This window comes from Gossypium hirsutum, chromosome A08 (genome assembly GCF_007990345.1).
Source record: "Gossypium hirsutum isolate 1008001.06 chromosome A08, Gossypium_hirsutum_v2.1, whole genome shotgun sequence".
NCBI lineage: Eukaryota > Viridiplantae > Streptophyta > Magnoliopsida > Malvales > Malvaceae > Gossypium > Gossypium hirsutum.
Window position 1 is genome coordinate 90,559,059 of NC_053431.1, and position 10,039 is coordinate 90,569,097.

At 36.3% G+C, this 10,039-nt stretch overlaps 2 protein-coding genes across 4 annotated transcripts; one reads left to right on the forward strand and one right to left on the reverse strand.

Moving 5' to 3' along the window:
• The first annotated feature begins 1,385 nt into the window (after positions 1-1,385).
• On the forward strand, positions 1,386-4,446 carry LOC121204973 (uncharacterized). Of its 3 annotated transcripts, XM_041075899.1 has the most exons (5): positions 1,386-1,781; positions 2,238-2,390; positions 2,848-2,919; positions 3,401-3,898; positions 4,197-4,446. In XM_041075899.1, the coding sequence occupies exons 1-5, from the start codon at positions 1,650-1,652 to the stop codon at positions 4,206-4,208; spliced, it is 867 nt and encodes a 288-aa protein (XP_040931833.1). In that variant the 5' UTR covers positions 1,386-1,649; the 3' UTR covers positions 4,209-4,446. The 3 variants fall into 3 exon arrangements, with proteins under 3 accessions (XP_040931833.1, XP_040931831.1, XP_040931832.1); XM_041075897.1 differs by having other exon boundaries at positions 3,401-4,446; XM_041075898.1 differs by lacking the exon at positions 2,238-2,390 and having other exon boundaries at positions 3,401-4,446.
• Positions 4,447-5,577: 1,131 nt separating this feature from the next.
• On the reverse strand, positions 5,578-9,532 carry LOC121204974 (reticulon-like protein B3). The gene is made up of 5 exons (XM_041075900.1): positions 7,334-9,532; positions 6,649-6,829; positions 6,417-6,558; positions 6,141-6,210; positions 5,578-6,052 (listed from the first exon to the last, which is right to left on the reverse strand). Exons 1-5 carry the CDS (start codon positions 7,524-7,526, stop codon positions 5,883-5,885), a joined length of 756 nt encoding a protein of 251 aa, XP_040931834.1. The 5' UTR covers positions 7,527-9,532; the 3' UTR covers positions 5,578-5,882.
• Positions 9,533-10,039: the final 507 nt, after the last annotated feature.

A 10,039-nucleotide genomic window follows, 5' to 3' on the forward strand; every position in this document is an offset into this window, starting at 1 on the left:
TAGGATTGTTAGTACCCCTCCTCCTCATCCTGATTCAGGCTCGGATAGAGTGATATGGGCTCGTTCAGCATCAGGTGCCTTTTCATACATAGTGCTTTCTGGTCTTTAAAAGAAGGAACTTGAAACTCTAAAGAGGATTTTTGAAAGATTATTTGGAAATATGAGGGATATCAAAGAGTGAGATTTTTCCTTTGGATAGCTTTTAAAGAAAGACTCATTATTAATTTGGAGCACAGAAGACATGGGATTGGTCATAGTAACTTTTGCACTGTGTACGGGCATGATTTCGAGGATATGGTGCATGTACTCTGAGATTATCTAGCAGCGAAGGATGTGTCGATGCATGTGCTTCCAAATCAACTCTAACAAAGGTTCTTTTCTGACACTTTTCAGGTTTGGCTTTCTTCTAACCTTTGTTGTCATTTGAGATTGTAGGATAGTGGGGTCACACAATCGTGTCTCTTTGGATTAATTGCTTGGCGCATCTAGAAGAATAGGAATCTTTTCATCTTTTAAAATATTTCTTGGTTGGTAATTGAAGTGGTAAAAGACTCTATTGGATGGGCTCTTCAACTCAAGCTACATATTAGTGGGTGCAAAAATAATACCCTCAGCTCAAGTTACGTTACTAATACCAATGGTACGTGGGTCCATTTACTCACTGATGGTGAGGTGGTTGGAGATACGGGCAATGCTACTATAGGAGGCATGGTACAAGATCAGTTTAAAAATTGGATACTAGGATTCAATTGTTACTTGGGTAATTTTTCCCCGTTTAAGGCTGAAGTATAGGGTACCCTAGATGGGATCCTTATTTTACTAAATAAAGGGTACAAACGGACTATAATTTAGACTGATAATCTTGAGATAATTCAGGCCTTGACTGATTTTGGATTGAACGATCTAGATATTACTGTGCTTAAAAGGGCCCAACGTGTTATGAGAATTGAAAGGCAATAGAGGATCAAACATATGCTGAGAGAAATCAAGTCTACAAGTTTTTAATGAAGTTTCTAAAAAAATTTTAGAATTTTTATAAAAGAATAAAAGAGTAGTGCTTTTATGCAATTAATTTGATGTAACTTATCTTTTCTTTAAAAAAAATTGCAAATCACCAAAGACTAAAAGTACGAATTAATAATAGTTTTCAAAAGTATCATCCTATTGGTCCACTATTAATTTTTAAATATCTAAGTCTAATTGCGATTTCTTTTGAGCACCAATCTCTTCTCTCTTCTCTCTTCTCTCTATATTCTAATCCTAAATTGAAATAGCATCTCTCAATCAATTGGGGGAATTGGACAAAATTGCAATTGCATCGAGATTTTAAACCTAATGAAATTTTTTAACTTATTTTGGGGGAAAATCAAAAGGTAACATGAAAGGGACCACCAAATGAAAATTTATTATTTTTAGGAAAAAAGAAGAATCCCATTTCCCGGAACTATTATTATTCACAGAAATATGAATTCCTCCATTGGAAACAACCCCCTAAAATCCTGTCCACCACCCAAAATAAATCACCAAGGAAACTGGAAACTAGCTTCCGCCACCCTTAACACAGAGAGCCAAATTCACAAAATAAGCTTTGTCATTTCCAGTTATGCCTTTTAATGCAAGCTGACAGAAGTTGTTGAAATTAGGGCCTCATGTTGAGCTCCCACTCTCTCTCTCACCGCCCTATTTTTGCACCTTCTCTCTTCAAATTTCGGGTTCCCAACCGCCCCCCTACCTTTTCTTTATCGCGGATCTTTGAACGCAAACCCAGGCTCACCAAGAGCGTAAGTACAAATGCTCATGCATTTTTGCTCTTTTCATTTTTATGTTAAACTTTACCTCTGACAATCTGAAGCTGAAAAATGGGCTGCCGAGAAAATGGAGGAAATTTTAATTAAAGCAAAATTGGAAATTTTAATCTCTCTACGCCTGTGTTGGTTAGTTAAACTTTTACCTAAATGGATATTTTTTTAATATTGGTTTTTGACCCTGAGCTGAATTGCAGTTAGTTTAGTTCTGCCTGGTTGCTGAGAAAAAGGAGGAAGAAAGAGTAAACTATGTATCTGGAAACTTGATCAGGCCATTTAAACCACAAAGTAGCTTTTGTTAACATGTTGGGTTTTTCTTTTTTGGTCGTTCAATTGAATATCTCCTTATTCCGGTTATGTTAATGAAATTATGTTAACTATAATATTGGTTCATAGTCATTTATGGTTAATGGTTTTGTTTTTAAATCGCAGAAATGGAAAATTTCATGCTTTAGACATGAGGGGTTTTCCCCAGAGAATCCAAAACCTGAATACATTGAACATTTTCTGCCTGAAGAATTAGTGCAAACTGAGTTATATAAGTCAAGTGCTCACAGAAGAGATTGGAAATCTACTCTTAAAGAGGTGATGTGTTCCTTTAATGTGGTTAAATTCAATGCATGGCCTACCTTCAGTTTAATCTGTATGCCCACTACTACTCTTTGGTCGATCACTGACTCTATAGCAACAAGCCCGCTGAGGCTGGACGATGGATTTATTAACCAAACTTCAATCTGAGATAGAATTTATAGGAGAATCAAGGTGTTGCTCGTTTGTCATAGGTGAACTTATTTGCAATTGTTGAGAAAATGTTATATGGCATATTTTACTAAATGCCATCTGACTCTTACCACAATACAGACTAGGTGGTTCTAGATCAAAGGTGTAGAAATAGATTCAAGGGATAAAAAATTTGAGCTTTGAAGTGCAGAGTTTGTCAATTGTGTAAACATGTTTGCTAATTTCTTTGCATTTTTGTTCTCCATTCTTTCTTTTTTAACAATATGGGGAAAAATGATGAAATTATCTGGTTATAGTGCAGGCTGCTGATGCTGTCTCGAGGACTGTTGGTAGTGGGTGGACTGTACCATGGACAGCAGAGACTATTCTGCAGGTTAGTTTGTTTTACTTGGTACTCTGTAGAAATACATTTGGCATCTGCAACTGCCTTCTTAGCTTTTGTAGATGTTAAGTATGGTTTGTCTGTTAATTAGACAGAAAGAAACAGCTAAGAAAGTTGAGACTTTGTCTTACATTCTTCCTAGTTTGTCACTGGTTGTAGTTTCAATATTTTCTGCTAGATAGCATGAACAAATCTTTGTTTATTGTTTCATAGCTGGCACTTGACAGTTTTTTTTTTTTTCTGTCCATGAGATAAGTATTGAAAATGAATTTCAGTAAATAAGTGGAACAATTTTTTATAATAGATTAAAATCATCATATCTGAAGCTAGATGTTAATGAATAAGACTAGAAACTGTAATAAATGAGGGGACTGAAGGAATGAAAGGTTGTTGTATGCCAATCTCATTGAAACTTGGATGAAGTATAAATGTGTCAATCAGTTGCATGATAATATTTTTTGTGGTTATGCAGGTTATGCTTCTTTGGGTAGCTGCATTTTGGTTCATTGGGTCTTGGATGATTCCTTTTGCAGCTCACATGGCAGGCTTCAGCAAGGAATCTCTAACATTCAAAGGACAAGCCTTGTTCAGCCTTGTGACTGATGTAACTGAAGGCATTGCTGGGATTGCAATACTACATCGGTGTCTGTCTCACTTTCATCCCCTTCCATCAGATTGGTTTAGATTTAGCTTAAGAGGGAAGTGGCTCTTTGATGTTGCTCTAGGATGCCTCATGTTCCCTTTCGTCAACCAATTATCTCAGTTCAATCTGACCTTGTTGCCCCTTATGCCTTCTACACCTGTAACCCTTTCAAGTGTTGAACAATCAATTTTAGCAAGAGATCCAGTAGCCATGGCACTATATGCGATAGTTGTTTCGATTTGTGCTCCTCTGTGGGAGGAGATAGTTTTTCGAGGTTTCCTTCTCCCTTCCTTGACCAGATACATGCCTGTATGGAGTGCAATACTGGTAAGTTCAGTTGCCTTTGCTCTGGCACATTTTAATGTACAGAGAATGTTGCCGCTTATTTTCCTAGGAATGGTGATGGGTGTTGTTTTTGCACGGTCAAGGAATCTATTGCCATCTATGCTTCTGCACAGCCTCTGGAACGGCTTTGTGTTCTTGGATTTAATGAGATAATCAATCTTGTCTTCTCATGTTAGCTTTGGCTGATCCAGTGCTAGTGAAGCACATGCGTCAGGCCAATTTTCTGGGGTATGCTTGTTACAGTATATTCTTGATTGAATGAATGTCTAGGAATTTACAGGTCTCCAACTGAATGGTACAAGCAACACGAATGCGATTCAGTTGATCCAACGTGGCTCCAGAGAACTGCTCCACTGTTTCTGTTTGTCCACTATACCGGGGACAGTAAAAGCAACCAAACGGAATGAAAGATTACATGTCCATTTTGGCCAAAGGCAGCCTTCAATCTTGGAACTGTAAAACTGCAAGTTTGAATTGTTAGATGAGGACTCTCTCTTTCTTTATGGTAGATAATAATTCTTGCTTTTCCATTTGTTGCTAGGGTGTTTGAAAATTCATTCTATTTTTGTATAGACCAATGCTACTAAACCATCAATCAGATGATTTTAACAAAAAGGTCTTAAATCTTTAATTATGTCCAATAAAAACAAAAAGGGTCTCCTCTTTTCTCTCTCTTTTAGTGAAAGATTAAAATAATTATTTAAAAAAAAAAACCTTCAGGTACAGGAATGCATGTATTTTCGCCTTGGAAATAATAGTGCGTGTACCTTCCATTTATCAACATCTGGACGGTGATTCCAGTTTCAGGCCCCAGCATTCTCTCTTTTTTTTTTAATTAATTATAAAATGCTTTTGATAAGGTTTTAATTTTTCGGTTGCATTTCATTCAAAATTTGATCCTTCCCGTTGTCAGTAATCATCATCCGCACAAAAAGCCATAAAGACCAATTACAGAGGATGCATGCAGTGCATCAAATGAGTCCTAGATTCAGGTGAAGTTGCTCTCAAATATATTCAATATTAATGGAACAACTGGAGTAACATTGATCCATTTCTTAAGCGCACGGTAGGGCAGTTGGCAAAATCACATAGGTTGCACCAAACAAGCATGTTATATTTAGTGACACGAGAGCAAAGGAGCTAGTGATGCTTGTTCTCGTAAGGCCCGAAGAACTTAAAGGTGAAACTGTAAAGCCTTGCAGAAAAATAAATGTTAGTTGAAGGAAGACTATGCTAGTCAATGTCAATCGCCTAAGATGCTGGACCAAGCTTCGCTGATATGTCTACCTATCAAGACTTGCAAAATTGGCTGGAAGAATATGTGAATCCTTCAACTATTATCCATCTTTGTTTATATGGTCAAGAGTAGAGTAGGAGCACGATGCCAAGCGAGGAGAAGTACTTCTGTTCTTGTGATAATTTTTTATTACTCAACTCTCTTACATTTGGACTTGGAGCTGCACCAACCATTTTGTAGTTTCACGCAGGATTTCCTACCATAAGCTAGTTGCAATTCTAACGCAAACCAAGATTTTACTCGTCTTTCCAAGAAAATTCCTAAGATAACAAATACTATAGGATGCACATCAGATATCTAGCAATAGGCTGCAGTTATATGTCAACAGTTAACATATGCAACAAACATACAGCAAAGTGAATCATTCAGAAAGGTATCCAGAATAATTTGAGAGAACCTTCAACCCAATGTACAATACACTACTTCACAACATGCAATATAATAACATATTGCTACATAACATATGGACCCATAAAAGGCCACCATGTATGTAGTAAAAACAAGATCTAAAAAGAGATCACATATTCATCAAATTGTGAACAGTGACTATGAAAATAAAGGTATGAAAGCAGGCCTCTAGCTAATACTGGATACAATATTACTACCTTCACAAACACAGCTAGCAGATGTATGTCAGGACCTAGCAACACCAACATCTTCACCAGTAATCTAATCTTTCTTCTTCTCCTTCAATGGTCTCTTGGGAATCTTACTCAGTACTTTTGCATCAAACACTGCATACTGCTTCTTGATCTCATGCCATGCTTTCTCGGCCAATGGGTCCACCTTGTCTTCATACTTCTCATACAGAACAGGCACGGTGTGCAGTAGTACGAATACTATTTTGCAAGACCATTAAAATAAAATAAGGAAACCAAAATGTATTTAAGGGGAAGGAAGCAAAACGTTAGAAGGTAAGTCATATACCTATGTAGAACAGTGTCAAGAAGTTGCACCAACTTCCCACAATAGACGAGACCCACAAGCCAACGATCACCTGACCAATCATAGTGCCGAATCCAATATGATGGTCAAATGCATGGTAAAATGCTAGAACATCTTTAAATAGATAAAAAGCTCAGGTAAAATTAAACTATGTAACTATTGCATCAGTATCTCAATCATAAGTCGAAGGAATAACTGCAAATAATCAACAAGAAAGCTATTCATAACAATAAAACAAGTAAAGAAAAAGAAACATACAGAGAGGAACTTCTTAAGATCTCTTCCTGATGCAATATCCCGCAGGACGGCGAAACCCCTGTTAATCTCAAACCTAAGCGCTTGGGCAAACTCTAAAACTGGGTCCTTGGGTATTTGAACTTCAGGGATGCGAGGTGGAGACCTATTCAAAACAATTTAACATCATCTCAAGCAATGAGAAACCAGTATACAAATACAGTCACTAAATTAAAGAAAAAATTCAAGAGCTTACTTGTGGATGAAAGTAGCAGCATTTGACCACAAGAAGAGTAATGCAAGAGCAAGTATCAACAAGTGACAGACTAGTGTGAGAAGGTGGTATTCGAGCAATTCAAACAAAACCCATATCACAGTTGCAACACCTAGTGTTCCTGCCGAAATCTTTTTGTTCCTCCACAGGAAAATATCAGCCTCTATTACACATACACCCAATTATAAGTATGCATTATAAACAATTATTGCCAGCCAGAAGGTAGTAGTTACTGATGACAATCAATTAAAAGTTATCAAATTGTTATCAGGGAATATTATTGATAATCAACTAACTACAAAATTATTGATGAAATAAGATAATCTCAGACATTGTTCCTTCTCATAAAGCAAAAAAAGTAAACTTCAGTACAACAATTCACATCAAATCGATTAAAGATCCAAAAATTTACTTTCTTCTATAGTCAATCAGATACCAACAGATCAAAAACCTTAATTCAACTCGAACAACATCAGTTAATCAAAACCTCCATCTAAATGAGCAAGAAAATAACTCTTTACGATCACCAACAATTTTTTTTTTTTGAAAACGGATTCACGGATGCAAAACGAAAACCGAAACTTCAAAAAAAAAACCCAGGCTTATAAGAAGCTAAAAAACGAAGTGAACAAATTTAAGAAATGAAGAAAAGGGTTTTGTAACATACGTTTGCCTCCACCGAAAACGTCGTGAACGGGCCTTTCTCTTCCAAACAGACGAAAGACTTTGGCCTTCATGGAGGATTCTGATGGCTTGTCGTCATCGGAATCCGAGGAGGAGGAAGATAAATCATGGCCTTTGTTCTTCTCTGATATCTTCTCCAACAACGATTCCTCGTGCTTGTCTTCGTGATCAGACATTATTTTCCCACAGTATTTCTATAAGCCTAACTAAGAGTTTGAAGATCGAAAAGGAAACTCGAGAAACGGAAATTACAGTGTTCTACTTCTACTTGTGCTATTCTGTTCTACTTTTTTAAACTCCAATTCCTTTTGAGGCTAAATAGATGGTCTACAAATTAGATTTAATCTAGACCGCTTAATGTTGCGGTTTTGATCTGGACTGTTCATAGGTTTGGATTTCCGAAGCTGTAAGTTTGGAGTAAAACCGGAACCCGATGTGGAGCAGGCGTATGTAAAATGATCATACAGTAGGTTTTACAGATTCGAGGTTAACGGGCGTTAGATCTTGATGGGGACATTCATGACTAAAACGTGGAATTTTATAAACCGTCAGATTTGTTTATATTTCTTGATGTTGGAGGTAATGGCGTAAGTCCTTAATTATTATATTAAATTAGTTTTATTATTTTAATTGGGAAATTAGAAGAATGATATTAATAAAAATATTAAAAGACATGATGAATTTGTAGACAAAAATAAAATATTTGAATTTTTTTGTAGACCTCATTGAAGGGACCCGCTTATAATTAAATGATTGATTTGTGGTCAATACTAAAGGAAGTCTAACTTGAAAATTATGAGTCCCTTTTCAATGTGTGATGTGTCTCTTCTAGATTTAACAAAGAAAAATAAAATAAATAGACATAATCTAGAAAGATGTTTCTAGGAAAAGGTTCATCAATATACAAATACAACTAATACCGCCTTCTCGAGTATAAAAATAAGAAAAGTTTAATTAACATGATATTGAATATATATTTACATGTTTTAAAAGAAGGTGCAGGACATGTGTCTTATTCCTTATCATTTATTACTACTCACACTTGTAATCTGATAATGCATACATCTGACAAAATGTGGGTGAAATTTGAAGCTCGATTTGCAACTAGAGGAATTTAGGCTGTGGAAGCATGCATTGTAAATTTTTGGGACTTCTTGTTAGTGGTTAAGACAATTATCTGACAGCCACAAAGGGAGTTTCCTCGTAGGGCCACAAGAGGAACAAATAAGAATATCCCAACAAATCCGTGAAAGATGTAGCCATAAAAAGCATCACAAATTCAAAAACAAACAGCAAATTCTGTCATATAACCCTTTTGAAGATTGAAATGTCTTCAGGATGGGAAGATTATTACTTATGTTGACAGATGTTGATGACCCTACATCCAGTTCCGTTCCTATGTGACCAATTCATTCAATCACGGTTAAGAACCGGCATTCAACAAATCTAAGATTTGAACCCCACAGATCCAGGAGCTAACCAGTAAACATGTATGTCTCATTGACTAGCATAGTCATAAATCAGCTCATCGAGGGAACTGTTTTGTCATGAATTAACCATAATGACCATCCTCTAGTCATAGAGGGCAACCTTTCAAGGCTTGTTAGGAATATGAAGGGCTTTGCTAATGCTATCCCTCACCCTCAGCTTCCAAAATGGCAAAACCCCAACCAAACCAAGACATATTCCCTTTTCTTCACAAGTTCAAATTATCAACATCTCTTCACAAGTTGTGTTGCGGTAGGCAGTTAAACATATAAAGGCTACCCTTTTCTTCACCCATAGACTTCCTTTTCTTCCATCTTTAGGTTTTATAATACAGAGAAAAAGAAGTATAAAGTATTGGATGACCCTACAATACGAATAAAGAAAAAAAAAACACCAATTGCTGGACAAAAGTAGAGTAGGGGTAGGAATACGTACCTCATTTGGTGCTGTAAAGATTAAAAAAAAAAGCAATCCAGAAAGAAAATATATAGCCTCCTCTAAGTGGCTTCATGATATCAGCTTGCACGCTTTCAATCAACAAAATACGGACTTGAGCTTCAAATGCTATGGTCTGCAGTCTACAATCGAAATAAGGGCACACTGCTATCATAGAAGCCAATGGCATATTGCTTTGGTTGTAAAAAGAGAACATTCCAAACTTCAACGAATATGCCTTATCTGCTTACACTTGGAAAAATTAAAAATTAAGTTCTGCAGCGCGCGTCTAGTAGTTGTGAGAAATGCCACTGTGGCCCAGTTATTGGCAAATAAAGCAGCAAGCAGGGCCAAGAATATTTTTATACTTAAAAGAAATAAGGAGAATTTTAGAACTTAAAAACAACCCAGATTGCTAGGGCCTGGGGCAATGTACTAACATTTGGATTGGGCTTTGGGAGAAACTGGTTTAAAAAGCCCAATAAACCTGAAAAGGAGAAGCAATAAAAAAGAAGAAAAAAAAAAGTAAAGGAGCTAGAAATGGGATATGATTAAGCCTTAAACTTGAAAAGGAACAATTGTTGTTTACCTCAAGAAAATGGATAAGTGATGGGCCATCCTTCATCTTCAAAAGGAGAGGAAATGGAAACAAAAATATGTAAATTCCCAATACTGATTACCCTCATAATTTCAGAGGCATTGATGTTTCTCTTTTATAGACTAGTTAACTTGTTTATGCATATCTAGTTTTCATCTTTTTTCATCT

Coding starts and splice junctions, on each gene's coding strand:
- LOC121204973 (XM_041075897.1), top strand. CDS start 1,650: ATGTTGAGCTCCCACTCTCTCTCTCACCGCCCTATTTTTGCACCTTCT. Junction 1,782..2,237: donor AACCCAGGCTCACCAAGAGC/GTAAGTACAAAT, acceptor TTTAAATCGCAG/AAATGGAAAATTTCATGCTT. Junction 2,391..2,847: donor GGAAATCTACTCTTAAAGAG/GTGATGTGTTCC, acceptor GTTATAGTGCAG/GCTGCTGATGCTGTCTCGAG.
- LOC121204974 (XM_041075900.1), bottom strand. CDS start 7,526: ATGTCTGATCACGAAGACAAGCACGAGGAATCGTTGTTGGAGAAGATA. Junction 6,830..7,333: donor CGTTTTCGGTGGAGGCAAAC/GTATGTTACAAA, acceptor TATGTGTAATAG/AGGCTGATATTTTCCTGTGG. Junction 6,211..6,416: donor ATCTTAAGAAGTTCCTCTCT/GTATGTTTCTTT, acceptor ATGATTGGTCAG/GTGATCGTTGGCTTGTGGGT.